Below are 26,573 nucleotides of genomic sequence, written 5' to 3'. Positions count from 1 at the left end.
CTTGTTAGCCTCTCCTAACACTGGCTTCTTCCAGCTCCGTTCTTCCACAGAAAAAAAAACGTACCACACGGATTAAAAATACAACAATGAGCGAACTGGCGCTTCATAATATCATACGCATAATATTCATAACATTAATAAAAGCACGTTTGAAAGATCATATGCTGCTGCATAAAATATATGTGGCAGCAGTTTGTTTACGGTGGGACTCATTTCCTCTTACGGTAGTTTCAACACTACTGCGCATGCCCAAATGATTTATTCTCACCGAAAGTGTGACCGTGTAAACGTTTGTTGTAATCGGAAAAAGGTTTTCTGTGCCCATGTGCACGGGTGAATTGTAACCCTGTGATCCGATCAAGATATTTTGCCCATGTAACCGCGGCTACTGACATCTGGTTCTGGGGGAGAAAGTTTTGGATGAAAGTGCTGTGAAGTCAAGGAGGTTCCTGACCTTCTCCTGGGGTCGGAACACGGCTTTGAGGTTGTGCAGCACCGGCTGGCTGTCCTCGCTGTAGGTGAAGCTGACCTGGTCAAAGGTCACCAAACCTTTACTCGGCCAATCAGGAGGAGGCCGCTTCTGCGTTTCCCAGGGTGCCTCGCTCTTGAGATCGGAGTACTCCACCACTCTTTCCACAGAGATCATCTGCAAACAGAGGCGGAGTCAATCGTCTGCAGCTGCAGATGTTTGCGTAGCCGTCTGCTCTGCTTCTCACCATGTTCTCCACCTCGGCGCTCTGCCTCACGCCCCACTGGAACATGCCCATCAGCGTGACGGCGTAGGTCAGAGCCAGCCCGACAGAACCCGCGTCCAGTTCTTAGGAGGAAACAGAAAGATGGTTTTCAGGAGAAGTTGTGGCGCCCCCTGGTGGAGACCAGCAGTGTTTCTTACGGTTTCGGAGCAGCAGGACGCCAAAGGTGGTGATGGTGATGAAGATGGCGCAGATCCCATCGAGCCAGACAGCAAGCCAGCGGGACGTGGTGAGGAAGAGGAACCACGCTCCTGTGCAGAATCACAAAGTCTCAGTGAGGCTGTCTCACTCTGAACCCTTGAGGGGCGAGTCCACACCTGAGTGCAGGTCCTGATGGGCGTCGAACTCTCTTTGGAAACGCTCCTCAGCGCCGAAGGCCCGGATGGTCCAGAGGCCCTGGAGGGACGAGGACAGGTGGGAGAAGACTGGACTCCGAGCTGCAGGACAGAAAGAGGAGGTCAGGAGGGGGCAAATGCAGGCCGATCATCATCATAGGGGGGGTGGGGGGGCTTACTTGTGCCCTCCAGCCGTTTGACCTCTCTGGATGTTTTGAGGAAGTATCGCCGCAGGAAGATGAAGACCAACAGCAGGGGGAGCATGGGGATCAGGATCCACGGGATCACGGAAGCGGCCACGGCAACGACGCCCAGGATCTGCAGGAACACCTGCAGACAACAGAGCCTTTCAAAATAAAGCTCAACCTTCTGTTGAACAAATCCTAAAAGGAAGTTCCAGCGTAAAGTATTTTACATTTAAGGTAAACGAACACGGATCAGTGTTTTTCAACCAGTGTGCCGTGGGAAATGGTCATGTGTGCTGTGGGAAATTGCCCTCATTAACTGATCTAAAAAAATTTACCATCTCCAGGATATCAGCTCTTTGTTCATCCAAACAGGCCCTGATCAAACACTGAGTAGTTAGGAATATGAAAGATCATAAAAGACTTTTTTCGGTAACGCTTTCTTTTACAGTACAGTACTTACAGTGTACTTAAGTGGTATTTACATGGTACTTATAGTGTAACCACTGGGTACTTTCAGGGTACTTACATGGTACTTTTTATGGAATTTACTGGGTACTTACAGTGTGTTTACATGGTACTTTCTATGGTACTTTACTGGGTACTTACATGGTACTTTTTGTGTCTACTCTGTACTTACATTGTACTTACTGTGTATTTATATGGTACTATTTGGTTCATACCTATGTGGTACATACTGGGTATTTATAATATTCTTACTGGGTATTTACATGTTGTGCAAAGGTGTCTTTTATGGTACTTACCACATGTAAGAACAAGGTAAGTACAAATAAAGTACCTTGACCTTTAGGTCTGCACTCGTTGCACGTTTCATGGTATTTACCATGAATTTACCAAAGAAACTACCCCTTAAGTACAGTGAAACTGTAACTGTAAAATAAAGTCTGCCCTATTTCCACTCAACTACATGGTACTTTCATTACTAAATACCGGGTATGTTCACTTGAATAAGTACTTGGTACTTACCCCTTAAGTACAGTGAAACTGTAACTGTAAAAGAAAGTCAGCCCTATTTCCACTCAACTACATGGTACTTTCATTACTAAATACAGGGTATGTTCACTTGAATAGTACTTGGTACTTACCCCTTAAGTACAATGAAACTGTACTGTAAAAGAAAGTCAGACCTATTTCCACTCTATTACATGTTACTTTCATTACTAAATACCAGGTATGTTCACTTGAATAGTACTTGGTACTTACCCCTTAAGTACAATGAAACTGTACTGTAAAAGAAAGTCAGACCTATTTCCACTCTATTACATGGTACTTTCAGTAGTAAATGCCACTTATTACCTTCCCGTACAGTGTACATGAACACACTTGGTCTTCTGACCTCACCACATGAGACAATGCTAACCTGTTGGTAAGGGTAAAGTAACTACATTGTAAAAAAAATATACTGGCCTGATTACTTCTTGTAACATGAGGCAAGTTTAAAGAGAAACAAGACAGCTGTGAAAACAACAATCTTTAATATGATACATGTCTGCAGCATACAAAGTGTCATCACAATGAAATAGGTTTTAAGTACAAAACAGTACAAAGGAGAATTCTAAAAAACACATTATTGGCCTGAGGGTCGTGCTTTTTGTCCAGTTTGGTAAAGGTGCAGGACTTCTTCAGGGTTTGTAACTGCAAGAAAATTCACAATATGAGCTCAAGTGAACATAAAAAGCATAACGACTTTGATGAAATACAAAATAAATTTTACTTATTTAATCATTTCTGTAATGAGTTTGATAAATCTCTATGAATTTTTTTATCGCTTTGACGGTAATGCTTGAAATTAATCAAGTACTATCCTCATTTAAAAACATGATAATAAATTATTCAAAACTTAACTTTTTTTAAATATTGTTCTAAAAATGAACTTTTTTAAATATATATTATATAATGTCAGGAAAATATGTAAAACAACAAGGCTAAATAATTAGTTTTAATACTAAAAACCCCCCGAGTGTGTGTTTTTGTTAAGTATGCCAGGGGAAGTAAAGTTGCAAATTCCCAGCGCACTTGAATGCAGCACAACTACCCCCAAAGTGAACGTGCAGATTAATCCGGAGAGCCTCGAGGCGCGCGCAACAGTTTGAATTTCTCTTCATCTGGCAGGTAAGCCAGTGTTTTTTTTTTTTTTTAAATTTTGGATAAATTACATGTAAATATTTAAACTGATCAAACTTTATAAAGAAGCTAACCTCGTGATTTCAAGCCGCTATCTCTGTGTTTGAAACATGACGTAAGAGCATGTCTACCTTACTGCAATAATTTCAGTTATTTCATGTATACATTTTCAAAGTTTGTAATGAAAATCTACAAACATTTTTGTTACTTACCAGGAGAGAGGCACCTGTAAAACAAGCACGTAGCCTAAATGATAAAGTCTGTTGTTCTGTGCTCGTTTGACTGAGCGCACGTCTTTCTGGGAAAATCAAAGAAAGGCGTTTATTTAAAATAATGATGACGTACTTCCGTCTTTTTACCGCTTTAGATCAGCTATGGTGAAGAAGACATCCCAGACGAATCCGTGAAGCCACAGGAGAGTAAGCTAAAGTAAGCTAAATCCACCAAGTGGACATATTATTTACATTAATGAAGAGTTTAAATGCCGTTTCCCCATTTTCTTTTCTTTCGCCGTTTTTATTTTATTTTTATTTATTTATTTATTTTCAAATATGATAGAGACAACAATACCACCCAACAGTGAATGTAAATGTTTGAAAATTAAAACATATTTTTGTGAATAACTGTGTTGAATTTGAAATTGCCTATTTATTTATTTTTTCCTTTTCTTTTACACTGCCATGTTTTTCATGCTAATGCAAATTGTAGGTGCGAATAATATTTATAAAGAATAAATACACACAGCAATTGCCAATTAAAACATTGCTTTTGTCATTCTTTGTCTAAACAAATTTGATTTTTTATGGCAATATTGATTTTTTTTCTTTGATTTCTTTTTTGTTGTTCTTGTTTATGTAACTAAAATATAAAGTTGTGAATAATTTATTGTCATGTTCATAAATGAGGATAATTGATTAATTTCAAGCATTACAGTCAAAGCTATAAAGAATTCACAGAAATTTATCAAACTCATTACAGAAATGATTAAATAAGTACAATTTATTTTGTATTTCATCAAAGTCGTTATGCTTTTTATGTTCACTTGAGCTCATATTGTGAATTTTCTTGCAGTTACAAACCCTGAAGAAGTCCTGCACCGTTACCAAACTCTGCTGAAGAAATTTTGACGGACAAAAAGCACGACCCTCAGGCCAATAATGTGTTTTTTGGAATGCTCCTTTGTACTGTTTTGTACTTAAAACCTATTTCATGGTGATGAGACTTTGTATGCTGCAGACATGTATCATATTAAAGATTGTTGTTTTCACTGCTGTCTTGTTTCTCTTTAAACTTGCCTCATGTTACAAGAAGTAATCAGGCCAGAATATGTTTTTACAATGTAGTTACTTTACCCTTACCAACAGGTTAGCATTGTCTCATGTGGTGAGGACAGAAGACCAAGTGTGTATGTACACTGTACGGGATGGTAATACGTGTACATACCCAGCATTTACTACTGAAAGTACCATGTAATAGAGTGGAAATAGGTCTGACTTTCTTTTACAGTTACAGTTTCAGTGTACTTAAGGGGTAAGTACCAAGTACTATTCAAGTGAACATACCCAGTATTTAGTAATGAAAGTACCATGTAGTTGAGTGGAAATAGGGCTGACTTTCTTTTACAGTTACAGTTTCACTGTACTTAAGGGGTAGTTTCTTTGGTAAATTCATGGTAAATACCATGAAACGTGCAGCGAGTGCAGACCTAAAGGTCAAGGTACTTTATTTGTACTTACCTTGTTCTTACATGTGGTAAGTACCATAAAAGACACCTTTGCACAACATGTAAATACCCAGTAAGAATATTATAAATACCCAGTATGTATCACATAGGTATGAACCAAATAGTACCATATAAATACACAGTAAGTACCATGTAAGTACAGAGTAGACACAAAAAGTACCATGTAAGTACCCAGTAAAGTCCCATAGAAAGTACCATGTAAACACACTGTAAGTACCCAGTAAATTCCATAAAAAAGAACCATGTAAGTACCCTGAAAGTACCCAGTAGTTACACTATAAGTACCATGTAAATACCACTTAAGTACACTGTAAGTACTTTACTGTAAAAGAAAGCGTTACCCTTTTTTCTTTATGTTTATTTGATTCTATTAAAGACATTTTGATAAGAATGACGGTACAGCGATTTAGCTGCAGCTATAACTGTTCTCTAAAAAGTCCCGCCCCTTCAACTGTCTCCACCAATCATTCTTGGAGGCTTAATCACACGTCATCAGTCTGACCAATCAGAAGTGGTTAAATTCTTCACTTCCTTGTTCTGATTCTGCTCATAAAGTCTCTAAGTTCCAACAAAAATACCAGCTAAAGCTCGTCTTCAGTGGTGTAGGTTTCCACATAATCCGGTGTCAGACCGTGGAACAAGTGAACAAAATAATGAAACTCAGAGACGCGAGTCTTTCTGCGTTCGGCAGCTGTTTGGACCACATCTCCCATGATGCATTGGGTTAAAGTGACAGCTTCTCAGCGCACAATGAGCCTTTGTTTGTTAAACGTCTTGAAACCACAACGAACACACATCAAACAGTTTTTAAATCTTCTAACTTAACTTTTATTACATCTTTTAGAAAAAACAGCTGCAGCTTCCAGCTTTTTCTGACACAATTATCACAAAAATGAGGTGCTGTTGATCCATAAAGACTGAGTTTGTCCTTTTTTTTACATTTTTGGATGCTGGTGTGCCGCGGGATTTTTGACAAGGTTAAAGTGTGCCGCGGCTCAAAAAAGGTGAAAAACACAAACTGCCATAGATGACCCTCACTTTGCTGCTAAAATAACAGGAAGTGTCGTTTTAGAGTCAATAAAAGCACATTTACTGTTTTTGTACCTCAGAAAAAAAACTTCTGCTGCATTAAAATAACAACAGAATAAAGACAGGAAGTCCATGACAGAAACAAAAGCACATGGAGACAATCTCCCTATAAAACAAACAAAAAAAGGTCAAAATCTGCGTTTTTGAGTTTTTGTTGCTCATTACAAACTTGTCAGGTTGTGCGGCCATTTGTAAACCTTTTCTGTCAAATGCTTCACATTTAAAAAATAAAATAAAAATGAAATTAAAAAAAATATTAAAACATTAATATTATAATATATATATATATATATATATATATATATATATATATATATATATATATATATATATATATATATATATATATATATGTAGGTGACTTCTAACCTGAACGAAGTCCACAAACGTCAGCGGCAGAAGTGAGTCCACTTGACCGATGTCTTTGGAAAACCTGTTCAACACTCGTCCTGCAGAAACAAACAACCTCACATCTATATATATCAATTTCACAAAGAAGAACATAGATACATGTGTTTTCCCTCAGGTTTCAGGTTGTGCTCATTCCTCTCCTTTTCACTGTTCAGAAGTGTTTTGTTGATAAAGTTGGATTGAGAAGCGGCTCACCGATGGGGTTGATGTCAAAGAACCTGACGGGCGTCTTGAGGATGGAGTTGAACATGCGGTTGTGCAGAGCCTGAGCGCACCTCACCAGAACGTTGAACAGGAGGAGGTTCCTCATGAAGCCGAAGACGATGGTGGAAGCAGTGAGGCCTGGGGGGGGAAAATGACGAAAACAGCATGCTAACCGATGCTAACCAGCATGACTCCAGCGTGGGAGGAGCTTATGCAATACCTGCATAAACGCCCAGGTAGAGGTTCAGATCCAGCTCCTCTGTGGCGTTTGGTCCATTGGGGATGCTGTTGTTCTTCAGGTTCAGTTTCTCTTGCTCTGCAGCCCTGCTCAGTCCAAACAAACCAGGTCAGGAGCTACATTAGCTTTTTGCTAACATTCCTTTTATTATTATAGTGTTGTTGTTTACCAGTAGGCCAGCCACCAGTCCTGCATGATGTATGAAACCTAAAAAGACAAACAGGAAGAAATCCAGTTCATGCTTTTGCTTCTTTGATGTTACTGGACAATGGTCATAACTTTATCTAAAACCACAAACAACAGGAAAAACATCTGTGTGGGAGGTGCTACAAAAAGGGGAGGGGTTTAACATTCCCTGTACATTTTACACCAACAAAATGAAAAAGAGTCTGAATAACAGTACTTGTTGCCATGGTTACGCACACATTCCAGGTTTGGTTTTTGTTAAGGAAAAGTATTTTTATGCTTTAGAAGCGTGGCTAACGGGACAATTGTGTGCAGCCAATCAGAGCTTTCAACTACCGGTAGTTTAGGCAAGCTCCTCCCACTCCATCATTTTCCTTTATCTATTTGGTTTAAACTCTCAAGATGAGTTAGGAATTTTTCATAAGAAAGTATTTTATTAAAAGATTCTAATGAACTCCTGCCGCTCTGCAGAAACTATGTCCTATAAAACAACACAGGTTTTTTGATTTTAGGTAAAAACAGAATCGTCAAAACTAAAAGACCACTGAAAACATGTTTACAACAGATCAAAAGATGATTGCAGTGGGTCTCTAAGGGCTTGAAGTTTGTGTTTTGCACCTGAGCGAGGATGTTGAGCAGAATCACAAACAGCAGGACGGCCACGTTGGCTCCGGCCCGCAGGTACTTGAGGTACAGTTTGATTCCGATGGTTCCCTGGCCGCGACTCTCCTCTGGAACCATCTGGACCGTCTCGGCCTGGGAGCAGAAAAAAAGGGTAATTTTAACGGCTAACATCCACTAAAAAAGCTAAACAACCCAAGGAATATAGTTGTATATAAAGCAGAATCAATCCAATATTTAATGTCACGATATGAGGACAACTTGTGATTTGTGATATTAGTGATCAATATTGTGATGACAATATAACTTGCCATCCATGAACAAATAGAAAAACATTTAAAATCATCATTTCCATTTCACTGCAACAGTTTGATTTAAATAAGAGTCAACATAACTTATACTCCAAATGACCCTTGAACACTTAAGCTTAATTTTTTAATTTTTTTATAGTTAGATGATCCACTTTTTCACCAATTTTATAACTAAAAGTTAAAGAACTGGCTGGATTTATGTGACGGTCAGGTTTTTTTTAGTGAAACACTAATAACCTATAAAACCATCCTTTAGCGACTTTCAAATAAACAGAATTTGTGAGACCTGAAGCTTTTGAATAAACTAACTAAAAAACTAACCGCTTTCTGTACTTTTTTCAGAGCAGTTTATGAAAGCCTTTTGGTAAAAATATAATTTTTTTGAAACATGAAAGAGGTTTGACATGTCCTGTAGCTGCAATGATTTTTTCATGCAGGAGGCACAAAAATTTGCCTTAATAAGTGTTTGCAGAGTATGTCTATACATAATAATAATAATAAATAATTGGTACTTTATTGAAATGGGGAAATTCGTCTCCACATTTGACCCATCCCCTGGGGGACCGGTGAGCTGCAGCCTAACTGCGCTCGGGAGGCAGTAGCGCTTAGGCCTTGCCTAAGGACCCTCACTGGGTGATATTCATTGCTCGCCATTAATATGGTAATTGACTCAGTACCATTGTTTATTCCCCTCCGGGAATCGAACCCTGGATTCCTGCGTGGTAGCCCCTCACCTTACCAACCGAGCCACCCAACCGGCCATTTTCGAGCATTTCCTCTCATTGAGTTTGATCCTATCTGATGTTTATGTTATTATTTCAGTGGCGTTGAGTCCCTGATGAAGAGCAGATTGTTGGCAGCATTAGGAACCATGAAACCCCTCAAAAAGCACCAACCGGCAGCTGGCCTCCATCCTTGACCGACTGGACGGATGAGGTCTGGGAGAGCTCCGAAATCTGGGACAGACTCCTCTCTCTTATTGAGAAGTCCTTTGGCGGTAGCTGCTGCTCCTCTTCCTCCTCTTCCTTCTTCAGCAACGAGGCGAAGTCCACCCCCGACTGCAGCAGCTCCGTGTACGTTCCCTTCGCCACCATGTGACCCTGACGCAAACACAGATTTCCAGAAGATCTATTGGGAAACCAACCAATCATTTTCCACAAGTGGGTCAGAAGTTGTCTTCAGCTATAAATGGAGAAATGTTCCATACAAGCAATATAGAGCTTCCACTGATTTTTTTTTCCTGTTTAAAGCTGTTGCCGGGCAGATTAGGGAAGTTAAAAACACAATAAAGGGTCTAAAACAATTCAAACACTTGATGTTTCTGATGCTGTTAAGCTTCAAAGGTTACACAAAGCTTCAGGCATATTTCATAACAATGTTAGCTTAGCATGAAAATGAGAAAAGCGTGGAACCTCTTTGAGGATGAGGATCTGGTCGGCCTCCGTCAGGTACTGCAGCTGGTGGGTGACGAGGACGCGCGGCTTCTTCTTCAGCACGCCACAGATGCACCTGATGCACAAACACGCAGCGCCTTAAACAAACGGGCTGGAAAACAATCAAGGAGGGGGTTTCTAGGAAGGGAAGGGGGTGGCACGCTGACCACCAACCAGAACCGCAGGAACAATGCGGCACTGCCCCCCCACTGTTATCCCGCTTCAGGGCTTTCCGGTCCGAACTCAGCGGAGCAGAATGTTCCGATCCCCTTCCTGTCTAGAAGATTCCAGGAACCTGTAGTCCTGAATTTATCCCAAACAAAAAAAGTTGATCTGAGCTCAAGTGGATTTGTTTCTGAAAAACCTGTTTCAAATATAAGTTTTACGACGTTTGTAAAGATGCACAATTGTGTGAAATGTAAAAAGGTGTACAGTGAAACACGGTGGTGGGAACATAATCATGTGGGGCAAAAAGACGACAGAGTGTTGATGGAAAAAGGGCAGATCGTTTGTAGCTGTTTTTAGCAATAAAAAAGTGTTGTGAGAACACATTCAATGAGGAAGAGGAGAACTCCTGCTAGATATTTGGAGGATCGACACAGGGTTGGTCTTCATCCCAGATGTGGTAACTATTTTTAAATTTACTTTTTTTGGTATCGTTCCACGTTTGTTGCCACAAATACAAACGTTTGTTTGAGCCAAATTGCTACTTAGTTGTTTCCAATGAGGGGAGATCAAAAAAGGAGAGTTTTCTAACAAATGAAACACCGCATGGGTGTGTCAAGAATGAGGAGCTGGGTTTTGCCTTCAACTGGAAGAATTTCCTTAAACATGGGAATATGGGAACATAATCCTGTGGGGCTCCTTTAGCTTCTTGATTGTAGAAAACTTGAACCTGTTGGTCTTTAACTTGGTTTAGAAGCTCTAGAGTGGATCTCTGAACACAGACTTTAGTAAATAAAGTTTCTTTTTTTCAAAGCTTCCATGCTTCCATCTCTCCGCACACACGTTAAACATACTGGTTCAAACCTGATAAGAGGAGAGTTTGTTGAACTCACTTTTCAAACAAATGCCTCCCAACCTTGGCGTCCACGGCGCTTAACGGATCGTCCAGCAGGTAGACGTCTGCTTCCTGATACACGGCTCTGGAAGCAGAAGCTCCTCTGCATTAGCACAGACTCTCACACATCTGGTTTACTTTCATCTGCCTCCATCTGAGGTGAACTCAAACCTGGCCAGGTTGACGCGAGCTTTCTGTCCTCCGCTGAGCGTGGCTCCTCGGTCTCCGATCACCGTCTGGTCGCCGCCTTGAAGAAGCTCCAGGTCCTGAACAAAAACAACACACTCTACCTCAGGTTTCCCAAAGTACGGAGAAAATCTTCCACCGTCTGAGGGCGTCCTGCTGCACGGCTATGACATCAGAGCAAAGAAACCTACGTTGAAAATGGGCTTCAACTTGTTTTACTGCGCTGTGGTTGAGATTGAGATTGAGAAAATCAGCACTCCATCTGATTTTCAGATGGAGGAGGGACAGAGTCATCGCCTGAGGACTATGATGGCGAGGAGACCGACGACGAGGCAAACCTTCACTTTTTGGAGAGAACAGATAAAGTGACGGTATTTTTTATTTTCCTGTCTACATTAAGGATCAGCACGGTTGGAAAATAGCGGCAGCTTTGAGATTCTGCTCGCCACTGGTGCAGCTGTTCACCCTGTAATCCAGCTGGAGGAGTCAGTCCCACCTCCAGCTGTGAGCAGATTCCAGCCAAGGAGCCCAGCTAGAAAAATACTCTCCATATAAAACCTTTTTATTCTCTGCCTCTGACACTATGAAACGATATTTATGCCAACACAAAGCAAAGAAAAGTAGCAAATAATTTAATATTTTCATTTGCTACTTAGAAAGTTTGTTTGCAATGTGCTGGCATAAATGTATTACTTCATATGACAATAAGGAAAAATAGTAAAAAATAAAAAAAACGAATAAAAAAGCTGCAAAAAACTGAATTCCAGAAAAAATAGAGAGATTATCTTCACTTGTTTTATTAGTGATTTTATCTGGAAGGAAGCCGATTTGCTGCTCAACAAGATTTCTTCATTTCAAATCTAAGCAAACTGAAGGAACCTGCTGGAGTCAACAGACACTGAATGTACGTCAACAAATCCACGAGTTATGAAAAGGTTTGACTTTGTCCAATAAGCTGTGATTTCTCCTGGAGGCCCTCCCCTTCCTGAGGTCTGCTGTGAGAGTCACAGCTGTTTTGCATTTTAATTAAGTCCTTCTTTAAGGTGGAGTTTGTCTTCTGTGTCTTTGCATCTTTGCTCCTTCGAGTCTGTTTTGAGAAGCAAATCTGTTAGCTTTTGTATTCATTTTTGTTAAACATTCTTTTTGCTTTTGGTCAGCAAACATCAATTTAAAATGTATCAAAAAGAACAGAAAGAAAAACCCGCTTCAACATTTCTAACCAAGTCTCTTCCAGCTGAGAGTACGTGCGCTAGTATCGGGTAGCGGCAGTCCAGTGTGAACATCGTATGCTAAAAACGCATTCATAAAACCCACATTCCGCATTTTCTTGAACGGGCCACATGTTCAGTTTGTATAACAGCAACAATCTGTTGCAGCCAAAGCGTGCGCTTTTCTGATATAATTCGATTTTACCTTCAAGCAAAAAGTTATGTTCATGACGAGCCCTCTAGTGGTTACACTGTGAAGTGCACTGGGCTCCACTTAAGTTTTTAAACCAGACCAAACCTTAGTTTTTGGTTTGTTTGATCACAAAGATCCACCCATCTCCCACTGAAGTGAGTGGAGTCGTCAGCATATTATTTCACAACAATGAACAACTCCATCGTGATTTACAACTCGTTTATGGCTGTGTCATTTTATCAAAAATAAAAACCTACACATCCATTGTGGACGTTTCCAATAAATGGGTCAAGTAAACAAAGGTGTTGAGAGGAGAAGAAGGAAATGATAAAGTAAAAGATCTACAAAGAGGTCATTGATCTTCATGGTTGAGCAAGTATTTCCATAATATTAATAATTCATTTAAATTTGTGTCAAAAGGGGAGCAACAATTTAAAAAAGCGTAAATTTGGTTTCTACTTAACTTAAAAATTTAATCAAAGAAGTCAAATCAGACTTTTATGTTTTGTTAACATCTCAGCACTTATTTTGAAAAGCCTCACCCGTTTTAAGGCGCAGGCTTTTATCACCATGTCGTACTTCTGCTGGTCAAACTCTTTCCCGAAAAGGATGTTGCTGCGAATGGTTCCAGGAAAGACCCACGGCTGCTGGGCGGCGTACGTCATCTGACCTTTGACCTTCAGCACCCCTTTCTCAGCAGGAAGCTCCCCCAGGATAGCGCTCAGCAGGGACGACTGGAGATGCGGCAGGAGAGACGTGAGCGGAAACCAGTAGGGGGAGAAATCTGTAAACACTTGAAACTTGAAATGTTCAGAATCTGACCTTTCCGGCGCCGACAGGTCCGATTACGGCCAGCAGCTGGTTTGACTTCAGAGTGAAGGAGACGTTCTGAAGAGTCGGAGCGTCCAAATTCTGTAAGAAAAGACAAATTAAACTAGAAGGAGCTGCATTTCCAGAAGAAAATGCAGGGTTGAATGCTGTACTGCTGAATGAAAGCTAAATTTGCTGAAGAAATGTCTGAACTGTACTGGAAAAACCTTGAAAAGTTAAATGATCAAAAGTCCTAGTAGGAATAAGCTGAAAAAGGTTAACATTGTAATAGTAGAATGTCTAAAATAGGTCAAAATTTGTAGAAGGAGTTAAGCATTAAAGCTGAAATTGTTGAAAAAATGGCTGAACTGTTGAAAATTTGAAGATGTTGCTAAAATGGCTAAAAGTGATAGCATTGGAATCAGCATCATCAACCGACTCAAAAAAACACATTGTTTGAGAGTATCATATTGGTAAAAGCTACATGTCTAAGTTGATAGAAAATCCACTTTTTTCAAAATGGCGGCTTTTCTATTAATTCTATCTCCATAGCAACCATTTTATGTTTGGGTCGCCTGGGGATGACGAACCAATCGACGTCAGTTTCAGACAAATCAGAAAAAGTAAACCTTTGGACGTCCATAGCAACGAAGTTTGTTTGCTAACCACGCCCACATTCCTTATATGTCCAGATCCAGTGAATTTCAATATGTTCAGTTCCAGCCATGGATGAAGTTAAATGCAATATTTGCTTCAGATTTGGTCAAAAAATGGCCACCAAACAGTAGGTTGTGTTGACATCCCGTAATGATTTCTAAACCTATTTTATAGTCCAAAGCCTTGTGATCAATTTAACGTTTGAACGGTATCTCTTGCTAAAGGCATGTTGAAGTTACAATGGTTGAAAGAACCAAAGGTTTTCAAGGATTCTCAATGTATTTAAATGGAGCGAAAATCTTGGAAAATCCTGGAATATCTTGAAAAGTTCAAAGATTTGAAGGACCAAAAGTAATAGCTGAAAGGAATAAGCTGAAGGAGTTGAACATTGAAATAGTAGAATGATTGAAATAGGTGAAAGTTTGAAGAAGTTTAAAATTGCCTCACATTTTGGCAAAAAATGGCCGCCAAACTGTAGGTGGTGTTGCCATCCCATAATAATTTTGAGCCTTATATTGAAGTCCAAAACCTTGTGAACATTTCAATGTTTGAACGGTGTCTCTAGCCAAAAGAATGTTAAAGTTACAATTGTTTAAAGAAGCAAAGGTGTGGCCAATGGAGCAAAAAGATTGGAAAATCCGGGAATAACCGGGACTATCTGGAAAAGTTCAAGGATTTGAAGGACAAAATGTCATAGCTGGAATAAGATGAAAGAGCTGAACATTTTAATAGTTGAATGGTTAAAATAGGTGAAAAATTGTAGAAGAAGTTTAACTGTGAACTTCTGCACGAAAAATTCTCCATGTATTTCAATGGAGAAAAAATTATGGAAAATCCTGGAATATCTTAAAAAGTTCAAGGATTTGAAAAACCAAAAGTCATAGCAGTAATAAGCTGAAAGAGCTGAACAGTTTAATAGTTGAATGGTTAAAATAGGTTGAAAATTGTAGAAGGAGTTAAGTGCCGAAAAACGGCGGAAGATAGCGTAAGAGGAAAACAAAGGGTTGAATGCTATACAGCATTCAACCAATTATTCTAGATTCTTTAAAAGAAATGCAAAAATCATGATTTTCTAAAAAATGTGTGTCTTTAGGTATTTTTTTAGTTTAAAATTTAAAAGTTTTATTTGCAAACAAAGATTTTGGGTACTAAATAGTTTTATCCACGTTTGTTGGACGCATGAAGCGTGTGTTTTTTTTCTATCGTCCAAACAACATGTACTGTCACATCGCCCCACCCTCAGTTGCTAAGACAACAAACTTCTCCACCTTAATAAGGTAGTGTGAGAGGATTACGAGTGGAAAAAACTTTTATTGATTTTAATAAAAAATAGCTACTTTTAATTGTGGTGAAATGAGTTTCTTCTGTCTCTTTAGGCTTTTCCCATCAGGGGTCGCCACAGCGAACAAATTGCATGGTAAACTTGGCAATGTTTCACGCCGGATGCCCTTCCTGACGCAACCTTCTCAAAGCAACCGGGTTTGGGACCGGCACAGAAGTAGAGAAGGGAACAGAGAGCAGCCCGGACCCTGGTTTCACGGACGGAAGGCGCTGCAAACCAGCACGAGCTAAACCGGCTCCCTATTGTGATGAAATGAGTTTCTTTGGAACTAAAAACAACTATTTATTTCTTAGAAATTCTTTAAGATACAAAAAATAAAAAGTTTAAATATAACATTTCTTAATATGAAAGTCAGTTTATTTAGATATTGTTCATCCCCAGTAACTCAGGGTTTATTATAATTTATGAATCAATTGATCAATAAAATTAGCAAAAACTGTCTTCAGTGGTTGAAATAATGATGTATTTGATCATTTTATCAAGTTTATTGTCAGTTAATCTCTAATAAAATGGTTATTAGCATTGCACACAGTTTTACTTCTATCATATCTTCCTTCCTATTTGAAGGTTTTTGAATGTTTAGCCTGGCGACCTCTGACCTTATCCCAGTAGCAGGTGAGATTCTGGAGCTCCACTGAATTTTCCTTCTTGTCCTCTGGCGGCAGAGCCGACCCGCCTTTGGTGATCTCATCCAGCAGCAGGAACTCCTTCATGGAAAACAATGGAAATCGGTTCTGTAAAAAGATCTGAAGGAACCCGAGTTTAAGAACCCCCCAAACCCATCAGATGTTGTCTTCAAAAAGCAGAAAATGCGGACGTTTAAAGAGACGTTTTGACCTCAAATGACCTTTTGCTTAGTTAACTGGAACCCATAAACCTGAGAAAGTGCTTACAGGTGAAGACAAAGGTTCTGGATCCTTATCGCTGCATGTGCTTCAACCTGCACTAAAACTTTACGGCTTCTTCTTTCCAGGTTAGAAAAATAAAGTGGCTTTTAGGACTCAGCTGAGCTCTTCAGAACCACAGCTGCACTTGCTTTCATGAGTCATGCAGAAGGACCGGTTAACTATTTTCAGTTTTACTCTGGACTTTAAAACGGCGGTGGCGGGCTTGGTGGGTGAGGGGGGAACGCAGTTATGGATTGAATCAGGCTCACGTGTTTACGGAAAAGCTTCAGCCTGCAGGAAGCGCTGTGGAAACACTGATCTGAAACTGTTCAAGACGATGAAAAAAAACCCAAATACGACTGGCTGAGTTGCTAGAAAGTCACGAGTTTAAAATAAAAGTAAAAATCCAATCCTGGTTCTTACAGTTCCATAGTTCAAATTTGCTAATCACCAAATCCACTTGGCTTCCTCACCTGAATCCTTCGGATGCTGACGCGGCTCTCGAACAGCTTCTCGATGGCGCTGGGGAAGAAGAGCGTGACGGTGAGGCGCACGGCGGTGTACAGCGACACGGTGACAAACACGCGGCTGGCTGAGATGGTGTTTCCCAGCAGGACGTAGAGGGTGAACGTGACGAAGAGGATGATCTTGCTGGCGCAGAAGAAGGAGGCCATGTTGAGCCCGCGCAGGTAGGAGCTCTTCATGATCTTGGAGATCTCCTTACTGGAAAGACACGGACGTTTTCATCCATATTTTCATATACATGTTCCATAAATGTTCATATTTTCTTATATTTCAAGCAGGACATTGGAGAGACTTGTCTTCATGAGGTCAGGATGGAGGAATTGAAGATGTTTCTGTGTCTCTGTGACCCACTTTGAAGGCTTGCTGTCCCGTATTAACTCGAAAGGGGAAAATAAAATAAAAAACAAAATTAGGGGACTTTTCTTTTTATTATTATTGTCGCTATGAAAATAAGAAAAATATCTCAAAGTTCTGGAGGCAGCCTTCTCATCCAGTAGTGGATCTCTGTCTGCCGCCGTAACAAGCGAGTGAGCTCCGACAGCCCCGGACTGCTAGCTGCTGGCAGACAGAGAGCTGTCGGCAAAATAATCCCTGATTCACTTCGTTGTAGCTTTCTTTTGTTAGCATCACTTTAGGTTGGCAGTCACTTTTTCTTTCTTCCTTTTGCTGTGATGGCTGTTACAATGCGCAGCGTTTCTTTATTGTTCGCAGTTGCTTTATTTTTTGTTTTTTGCTGTTGTTCTCGGCCACCATAGGAAACAGCTGGGAGGTGCACGTTCTTTTTAAAAGCCTTTATTTTATTTTATATAATGTCTTAATGTTTTAATAACCTTTTTATTCAAAGTTCTCCTGCTGCCAAAAAACTAAAAGTATGCAATTTATTTCCGATTTAGATAATCATAGATTTTATCCAAGTGAAACTTTAGCTTCTGAGTTGACCCATCATCATGACTTTGGTTACAGAACAGGAAGAGTCCGTCTTTAAATGTTAAGGAGACTTTAGTTCTCTTACTTTCGGACGTCGGAGACCAGAGCAGCGAAGGGTTTCTCCCAGGCGTACATCTTTATGATTCTTATTCCAGACACCACTTCATTCATCGTTCGGATTCTGTTGTCCGTCAGAGCGGCGGTTTTGCTCCTGAAACCACCAGAAGAAGGCTGCACTTGACATTTCTGCATGTAAACATTTCTACAGTTTCACACCCACCACCTTTTACATAATGTGTCCTGCAGCCAGCATCCAAAAACATAAAACACTGAAGTGCTGCAAGTGAAGAATACTTTAAAAAGTTTGCATTATCTGTTTGGATTTTCTATTTCATGAAGGTTTGAAAATCAAGTCAGGTCAGTTAATGAAATCCTCTCCAGAGAGATTGTTATAAAAATTCTTTTTTTGTTCACTTTAAAATAAAACTGTCAAATTTTACATTTGAAATTTATATCAAATCTAAGTACAAACTCTTTAAATAAAGTAATTAAACCCTGTAGTTTCACATTTGAAATTTAGCCATTTTTAAAATAAGAAATTTAGATAAAGTAACATAATCAGGATAAAAAATATAGTTTCTTTTTTAATCAAAATGACTTCTTTTGAAATAAAATAAACAAGACCAAAAAGGGGGCGTGGCCTTTGGAATAATCATCTAATAATCATTTTAGAAGCAAGGCTGCACTGAGCAGACTCAGGTGGGATTGACCATTTTTAATGACATCACACTTGGCAGGTGGTCGCTGCCTGGTGTCACACTTGTCATGTGACACCAGAGCTATGTCAGAGACCTAATAAATATGTACATTTTATGAAGATATTTTACACAAAGAATTGATTTTTAAAGTATTAATTCAAAAAAATTTAGTTAAAATGCTAATTTTTCCCACTAAAATTGTTGAATTGCATTGTGGTCTATATGCACAGAGACTTCTAGGAAATTTCTAGGGCACTGGATTTGGGAATTGTAGATCCGGACAGGTCTTCAAAATGTACGTAGTGCCGAAATTTGGTCACAGCCCAGGTCTATTTTAAAAACTGGGTATTTCACAGTAAAACAAATCTATAAATATTTATTTAAATAAATAAATTCACTAGTACAGTCCTCATGGACACAATATCAAAAAGTAGAGGTAAATAAAACAGAATTGCATTTGTTAATTTTTGTCAAGTAATTTTTGGGTTCCGTCTTAAGGGTGTAAGAAAGCCTCCTATTGGTTACTAGGTGAATTGAACTAGCTCGGTTTATTTTACTTTCTAAACGTGCTTCAATCTGGAAGTCATGTTGTTTTATGGTACATGACTACAGTATGATTCTACTTTCTAACTTGCATAACTGAAATGATTTCTACTATGCTATTAAATTGCCACAATGGTTGGTTCCAAGAAAATGTCTTTGATGCGAAGCAATAATCCTAATCCCAATCTCACCGTTAAGAAAAAAGACAATTTATGTAAAACTGATATGTGGTTTCACCTGAACTTTGAGAAAAGTCTCCCAAACAAGGTTTGGGTGGGCATCAGAAACATGAGCACCACCATTCCAGCCAAACAGGAAGGCCCGATCTCCATCCAAAGCAGCCCGACCACGACTGCGGCCTGCAGAGGCGCCACCCACAGAAAGTGTAGGTGGATGGTCACCTGGTCAAACAGATAACAACGGGTTAAGGAACTAATAACAAAAAAATGTAGAAAAGACCAGAAAAAAAGAAACATTTCCATATTACAGTTGGGGTCGAAATGACTATACATTTATTTTCAGCGAGTTGAACATTATTTAAAGTCCCACTCCGATCATCGTTTGATCTATTTCTAAAATGTTCCCAGTGGTCTTTTAACGTTTGTAGCAAAGATCTAAAAAAAAAAAACTGTCGTTTTCTAGGACATAATTTCTGTAGAGCGGCAGAAGTTCATTATAATTACACCTCTGAGTTGTGGGCTGGACAGTTGGCACAGAGTAACTCCACCCCCCCCTTCCCCATTGCAGAGAGCTCTCTGTTTACACTCTCTCCCCCTAGCCAAACTTTATTAATTTCAACCATGTTTGAAAATCTTTGGTGTTGGACCGGACGGAAAAGGAAAGAATGTTAGAGAGAGGGGGGTTAAAGTGAGAGGGGGGGGGGGGGGGGGGGGTAAGACCATGAAGCAGCATAGAGCAGACAGGTTTACTGGTTGTTTATCATTACGGTACGGTTCAAATGTAGTACAAAAAGGGCGGGGCCTGTCCGCACACCTGCTAGCTGCAAAAAATGTCCACATGTCAACATGTACACAAAACAGATAGTGTTCACGAACGCATACCTATGCCTTTAAACCAACTAGTGTGAAATCTTTCATTCATTCAATCATGCAAACTATTAGTGCAAAGGTGAGCTAACACCTGTGCTCAGGTGAGCGTTTATGTTCTTCTAAAATAGATGGTGGAATGTGAAAAGAAGAAGGAGGAGCGCCCAGCCACCCCCACACCCAGACCCCCGCCGCAGCAGCAGCGGCAGCCGGAATCCCCCCAACGCCACATGGGAACAGGCAGGGAACAACCGCCCCCCCGGGCGACCAAGACCGCCACCCAGGCCAGGGCCAGCAGGACCGCCGCGAGGCCCCCAGAGCCAGAGAGCAGGGAGGCGCGGAGGGAAAGAGAGCGCCGCCCCAGCCCAACCAGGAAAGCAGCCCCCCCGCCGCGCCGGAAGAGGCCAACGCAAGGCCCTACCGGAGAAGGACGCCCACAGCCCCAGACGAGCCCCCACCACCACCCAGGAGTTCCGGGCATCCCCCCGCCCCAACCCCAGGTACGAGCCAGGACCCCCCAAGGGAGACCCGCTCCGCACTCCAGGCAGCCACCCACCTGGCCCACGGTTGGTCCAGGGAGGAGCAGACAGGACAGATGGACCCAGGTCCCACCTTCCTTGCAAAATGTGTGTGCGTGTATGTGTGTTTAAGAGGGTGTGTGTGTGTGCATGCGTGTGTGTTTATGTTGGAATGTATATATTGAAGGGGGAGGGGTGTGTATACTAAGGAGGGTGCAGTTAAAATTGGCGAGTAGGGCACTAAGGGGACATCTCCTGATTACTCACAGTGATGTCCCCTCACCCTCCCCACCAAGGGGCCCTAAATGTCTAAGGTGCGGTTAAAATTGGCGGGTAGGGTGCCAGGAGGACATCTGCTGCTTGCCTGCAGTGATGTCCAGCTGGTCAAACAGCTGTCCCCCAGCCCCCCCCCAGCAAAGGGGCCAGGGCCACCCAGCCCAGGGGCCCCACCCCCAGAGGCGCCGACACCCCAGGCCCGGCACCACCCGCCCCACACAGAGAGAGAGGAGCCAGAAAGCGTGCCCCCCCCCCCCCCCCCCCCCCCGGAGCAAGCCCAGGCCCCCAGGCCTAGACGCCGGCCCTAGAGGAGCTCTGGTCAGGCCTCGACGGGACCGAGGAAACCAACCGGCCGAGGCAACCACTGATTGCCTCAGCGGAGACCCCGACCCGTCAGCCCCCCCGACCCGTAACCAATAATGGGCCCCCCCTCCCCCCCAGAACGCCCCCCCACAGGACAGGGCCGACAAGCCCCCCACCCCACCCCAGACCCCGCGGCCGAAGCGGATGACACCCAGAGCGACCGGGGGCCCCGAGAGGGTCGTCCCGTCCCGTCCCATAGCCAGGGAAGGGCCGATCCCAGCCCCAGGTGCAGATGGGCAGCCCATCCAGCGCCACTTCCAATGAAAAGTCTGTAGAAATGCACAGTTTGGGCTTTCTTCTTCAAAACTCTCACATTCACGTAGGGACTGAGGTTTGTGGGCTCCATATAAAAACGAATGGCCACTAAATGCGGGGTTCCTGGCTAAACCAGGTCGATCTTTGACCAATCAGGGACTGGGATTTGTTAGTGATGAACGGATTTGGTTTATCTGGTGACCGGCGAAGAGCCTGACGACATCTGCGTCTGTTTATCAAATCAAGATCCCACTCCACTGGTCATCTATATCGCCATTGTAAGGACGGCAACAATAACCATAGCTTTTTCCGCTTCCTGCCCAGATCAAGAGATTTGCACCACTTCATACTAACCCTCTTCCAGCTGAAGGTGGCAGCCATGCTTTAGTAAACAATAGACAAAGAAGAAGCCCCTCCCTGTTTTGGGCTAAACGCGGGTTCTTGAACACGCCTTAAACGCCCGGTGTGTACGTCGCTTTACATGACCAGTGAAACAAAAATGGCGGGTGATTTTGGAGCTATCCAGCTGTGCAGCTTTGAGCCAGATGTCAGCTCTGACATGGATCAATGTGTCTACAAGTGGATGCATCAGAATGGAGAATGGAGCTCGTGGCTTGCCGTAGCAGCTTCTACGTCAGACCTACATGCTTTTTCAAACGGCATTTTTTCATCTGCTCCTGATTCACCATGATTGGAATTAAGAAATGTAAAGAACTCCAATTTTAAACCCAACTTTCTTTAAATATGTCCTCCATCGACAAGAAAATGTTCAAAGCGATAATTTCATCAGTGATTTCTCTTTATCTTTTTGGATTTTTAAGAGTTTGCAGCTCATCTACAATCGACGACCTTTGACCTTTTTTTCTAAGCAGGATTTATTGCACCTCTAAAAGTCTAAAGAACCCAATTCTTCCAAAAGAAATTTACCACATTCACTGAGCATCACTCTGATCTTATTTTCCTTCAACATGAACATGAATATGAAAATAAAAATAAATCCCTTAATTGGTGCCCTGCTGCCAAAAATCCAAACTCTCCATGTGATCCGTCACTTTCCCAGCAGGCTCTGCTCCCACAGATTAAGCAAAACCTCTGAGACAAACAGGATTTGGGGCCCAGAATGTAAGGAAGCCTCCACCTCATGCTAGGAAAGAGGCTCCGCTAGCTTCTCTGAAGGCATAGAGCAGATAATGTAACATCTCCTGGCTTCACATCTGCTCTTGTTTGCGAGTGAAGCCTAAAACCCTGATATTTCTACTCCCGTGACCACAGAGAGGACGGCGTTTTCCCATACTTCATCAAACTTGTTGACGTCATTGGAGAGCAGGTTGACGATCTGACCCGTGGTGGTTTTTCCCATGGCTGAATTGCTCAGAGACAGAGCCTGCAAAGACAGAAACCACCGTTCAAACAGGAACACTTGCAGTCAAGACTACAAAGGAAGAGGCTGACCTTCTGGTAGATCATGTGACACATGGCCACTCTGATCTTCATGCCCGCCATCTGAACTTGGTAGACATAGAGTTGATACGACACCATGCTGATGGTGAGGATGGAGAGGCCGGCCGCGTAGCCGAGCGTCTCGTGGAACGCCTTGGCGTTATCTGGGTCGTAATTCTCAAAGTATTCGATCATTTTGCCCAAAACCACCGGCTGAACCACTTTAATGATCTCCTGAATCACAGAAAAGAAAAAAAACAACCCGTTAGACGAAAAAAAATAACAAACAAGATCAGATGTTTGGTGAAGAACAGTCAAACCTCAAATAGATTGAAGATTCCCAGCACTGAATAGGACTTCCAGTAACACCGGATCATAGCTTTAGCCAGGCTGGGCGTCTGCATTTCTTTTGAGGCGTTTACGACTTCCTGATCCCAAAATCTGTGAGGAGAAAATGCAGCATGAATCCAGAACTCGTCTGCAGTTTTAAATAAAGCTGCTAAAAGTTTGAACTATATCCAAAAAAACATGAAAATCAGAGAAAGAAAGTTCAAACAAAAGAGTTTTGTTCTTGGCTTCTTGTGATTTCCTGATGCCGAAGCTCTTCTAGGTGGACTTAATGAAAGAAGAACTTATATAAAACATTTAAGGAGTTAAAATAAAAAAAGTTGTTAAACGTTTGTATTAAAGTTTCTAGAATAAACGTTTTTTTTATCAAGTTTAAACCTTTTTCTAATTGATTTCACTAAACAGAATAGTTGCTTCAAGTCAAGTCAAGTGTGGCTTTGTGTTTGTTAGTGTGGGTTGGGATGCAATAGCTGTCAGCTTTTCAGACAATTCTTTTAATTTTTCTACATTAACCTTTCAATTAGTAACTTTTATTATGTTTTGATGATATAAAAATGAAACGATTCCCATAATCCTTTACTGTCTGCAACAACAAACATTAAAAAATGAAATAAAACGGATTCATGAGATGATAAATACAAAAACCATTCTTTAAAAACTAAAATATTAAACATGTCCAACAGTTTTGAGATGTTTTATAGATAAAAGATCAAAAGGGAAAAAATTTTTTGTTTTTTTTAATAACAAAAACATTTCGGCCATTTAGAAAATAATTTCCATGGAAACATCTCAGAAAGAAAGAAATTCCCATTTCTTCATTTCCTTCATATATTATGGAAAGAATTCTAAATTTGCTAAAACATCCTTTAAAAAGACCATCATTGATAATTACAAGCAACTCCATTTATTTTATGACAAAGAAAATAAAAAATGTTGATCTATGTAAATAAAGCCTGAAGAAGCTATGAAATTATTATTTACTTATCTTCCATTTGGAGATAACGATTCAAACGGTGAAAATTTAACGGAAATGTTGACATAAGTGTTGACATAAACTGAACAAAGGCATAAAAAATGATCTCTTTCATTAAAAACCAACCAAAAGCTGGTTTTAAACCCCCCAAAAAAAGCTAAATTAAAAGAAACTGAATTTGTGGATTTTGTTTACATAAATTGGATATCAAATATTAGATTCTATTTTAGCCCAGAACAACACGAAGTCTTGAATTCTGGTACCTCTTCAGCTCCTCTCCCAGGTGATCCGACCGGTCCTCTGGCAGAACTTCAAAAATGTCATCTTCATCCAGCCTGCGCTTGGATCCGATACGGAACAGAGGGTTCAGCCACCTGAGGAAGAGGAGGTCAACAGAGCTGCATTCAGAATGCAGAATGGGCCAAAGTTCTGCAGAACTTCACAGCAATAGATTCCAGTTTAGCAACCTGATGGATCAGAGTGATGAGTACAACGCTCTGAAAAGAGGCCAACAATGTGGTGATGAGCGATGAAATACTTCATGTGTGAGAAAAAGCAGTGCAGACTGTCATGTAAATAAAGCATCTTAGCCACATTAACCCTTGTGCTATCCTAGGCACTTTAACGTTGGGAGTGGGGTCATCTAGACCCACAAGACAGTGGCTGAATCTTTTTTCTTCAATGATTTGTGATCTTGACTGGTGTCCATGGATTACATGAAATCCTCTCCACCATTATCATGGTAGGGAGAACACGTCAACGTAAGGGTGGGGTCATTTTGACCGTTTTACCGTGTCACGTTGCCTCATCACCAAACTTTATTGTTTCTGGAACGAAACAATAAAAAAATTGTTTCGTTCTGACTAAAAATTTAAAAAAAATTTAAAATAAAATTTACCAAATTTTATTTTAAATTACCAAAATAAAAGCACTATAATTTTGCTTGGGTAAAAGCAACTTACAGAGATACAGTTGCAGTGCTTAACACTGTGATCATTAAATAAACCGAATTCTACAATTTTTTTACAATGAAAAACCTATTGAAATTCAGGAAGAGTTTTTTCTAAGTCATATTACTTACAAAAAGAAAACAGAAAATGTGTTCCTGTACTACCTAGAATGTGTCTTGCCAATAAACACACCCTATAATTCTAAACTCAGAAAGTTGACCTTTGAGTTGTAATTTGTAATTTGTTTACTCAAAGTAAACAATTACAACATCTTTTCTAAACAACTAGCCTACAAGTGATAAAGAAAGTAATTGAACCGGCTGTCGCTGCTGTAACTACAACAGTCCAGTCAGTCAGTGGTTTCAGTTCAAGTTCAAACTGAGGGAGATCAAGTCGTCACGCGACCCACACTTCTCAATTTTTTCACGTTTCAAACGCACGCGCTCAGTCAGTGTGCGTGAACAACCAACTCACCAGAAAAAAAACTTTGAGAAAATGTTGGCGGTTGCTGCCGGGTTGGTCTTGCCGAGTTTCTCCATGTCTCGCGGGGCTGACTGACAGCTCGTCTCCCCGCCACCTAACACCGAGCCCCCGACTCTGTCCTCTTCTTTAAGAGCTGTAACTTCCAGCTCCGTTTTCACATCTGCGGGGCTACATGTGAGGAGGGAAGTGTGTTCACAATAATGTGTGGCTAATTAGCATCAAGCTACCTGTGGGACACGCCCCTCGAGACACGTGATTGGCTACAAAAATGAGAGGTCTCCTGCTATTGGGTCCTTGCCCGAGGCGGGTTAACGTGATTGGCTTACAAGTCATTTGACTTTATTTTGTTGTTTTCGGACATTAAAGTACAATTTTAAGAAATGTTGACTAACTAAATAAAAATGGCAAAAAGGAAATTATATTTCTTTGTCATCATTTTAATATTCCATTTTATTTAGTACTTTATTTTCTATTTTATTGGTGCTCCTAATATTTTAATCCTTTGATCAGTGTTTAGAAAGCTGCTTTAAACTATAATAAATCTATACTCCAATTATTACTATCTTTTAACATACTTGATGTTTTAATATATCTACGGTTTAGGTTGGTGGTGGTGATGTAATGGTGTGGGGCATATTTGATTCACACACTTCAGCATTCAGCCTGTTTCCTTGGCCTCACGTGTCATTGTGATTTAATAGAAAAAAGTACTTTAAGTAAATGTTATTTTCCACTGATCCATGTTAAAGATACATTTTCAGTTGACTTGACACATTTTCAACAGTTTCTGAGGTTAAAATTGTAGAATTTGAGTATTGCACGATCAAATAAAATGGAGTGATCAGATATTTCTTGATCAACTCTGGAAAGGGAATCATCGGAAACGCTGGTTTTTCTGTTGTATTTCGTTATATGGTTTATTTAAAGAATGTATGTTTGCAATTAAGAAACTTTACGGCAGCCAAGCATGATGTGCGTGTCTAGAAGATGATAATAAATGTGCAATAAAAGATAATAAATGTGCAACAAATGTTCTCAACAGTAGTATGGCCGGATGTAAGGGCAGTGAGAGTGAGAAAGAAGAAAGGCTTAATTAACCTCAAATTGTGTGTTAATGTTAGGTGTTCAAATTATTCTCTTGTTTTTTACCAAAAAGGATACCTAGAACTCA

General features: G+C 40.7%; 1 protein-coding gene and 2 long non-coding RNA genes across 4 annotated transcripts in view; 1 reads left to right on the top strand and 2 right to left on the bottom strand.

The window, feature by feature from the left end:
• The window catches only part of LOC101165686 (ATP-binding cassette sub-family C member 4), a 32,790-nt gene extending 7,159 nt beyond the window's left edge, over window positions 1-25,631 (bottom strand). The window contains exons 1-25 of one of the 2 annotated variants that reach the window (XM_023963403.2): window positions 25,394-25,631; window positions 24,233-24,343; window positions 22,969-23,089; window positions 22,661-22,882; window positions 22,503-22,592; window positions 18,988-19,151; window positions 17,535-17,660; window positions 16,471-16,720; window positions 15,710-15,817; window positions 13,124-13,213; window positions 12,844-13,035; window positions 10,886-10,980; window positions 10,713-10,799; window positions 9,634-9,730; window positions 9,118-9,321; window positions 7,908-8,045; window positions 7,273-7,310; window positions 7,086-7,189; window positions 6,857-7,003; window positions 6,620-6,699; window positions 1,267-1,417; window positions 1,070-1,189; window positions 893-1,003; window positions 717-817; window positions 455-646 (exon numbers count right to left, since the gene is read on the bottom strand). In XM_023963403.2, coding sequence (XP_023819171.1) covers window positions 455-646; window positions 717-817; window positions 893-1,003; window positions 1,070-1,189; window positions 1,267-1,417; window positions 6,620-6,699; window positions 6,857-7,003; window positions 7,086-7,189; window positions 7,273-7,310; window positions 7,908-8,045; window positions 9,118-9,321; window positions 9,634-9,730; window positions 10,713-10,799; window positions 10,886-10,980; window positions 12,844-13,035; window positions 13,124-13,213; window positions 15,710-15,817; window positions 16,471-16,720; window positions 17,535-17,660; window positions 18,988-19,151; window positions 22,503-22,592; window positions 22,661-22,882; window positions 22,969-23,089; window positions 24,233-24,343; window positions 25,394-25,458 — 3,204 coding nt within the window. In that variant the 5' untranslated portion in view covers window positions 25,459-25,631. Of the gene's footprint in view, window positions 1-454; window positions 647-716; window positions 818-892; window positions 1,004-1,069; window positions 1,190-1,266; window positions 1,418-6,619; window positions 6,700-6,856; window positions 7,004-7,085; window positions 7,190-7,272; window positions 7,311-7,907; window positions 8,046-9,117; window positions 9,322-9,633; window positions 9,731-10,712; window positions 10,800-10,885; window positions 10,981-12,843; window positions 13,036-13,123; window positions 13,214-15,709; window positions 15,857-16,470; window positions 16,721-17,534; window positions 17,661-18,987; window positions 19,152-22,502; window positions 22,593-22,660; window positions 22,883-22,968; window positions 23,090-24,232; window positions 24,344-25,393 lie in introns of both variants that reach the window. The other variant, XM_078932688.1, reaches the window with a different exon arrangement.
• LOC144984414 (uncharacterized) lies at window positions 2,752-3,769 on the bottom strand. Its single transcript, XR_013648065.1, has 2 exons — window positions 3,630-3,769; window positions 2,752-2,928 (listed from the first exon to the last, which is right to left on the bottom strand). It is a non-coding gene; the product is annotated as an uncharacterized LOC144984414 (long non-coding RNA).
• Window positions 3,304-4,684, top strand: LOC144984413 (uncharacterized). Its single transcript, XR_013648064.1, has 3 exons — window positions 3,304-3,405; window positions 3,785-3,846; window positions 4,489-4,684. It is a non-coding gene; the product is annotated as an uncharacterized LOC144984413 (long non-coding RNA).
• Window positions 25,632-26,573: the final 942 nt, after the last annotated feature.

Source organism: Oryzias latipes, chromosome 2 (assembly GCF_053564925.1).
Source record: "Oryzias latipes strain Hd-rR chromosome 2, Olatipes_Hd-rR_3.1".
Taxonomy (NCBI): Eukaryota; Metazoa; Chordata; class Actinopteri; order Beloniformes; family Adrianichthyidae; genus Oryzias; species Oryzias latipes.
The sequence above is the reverse complement of the archived record's forward strand: the minus strand, read 5'-3'. Positions and strand labels throughout refer to the sequence as shown.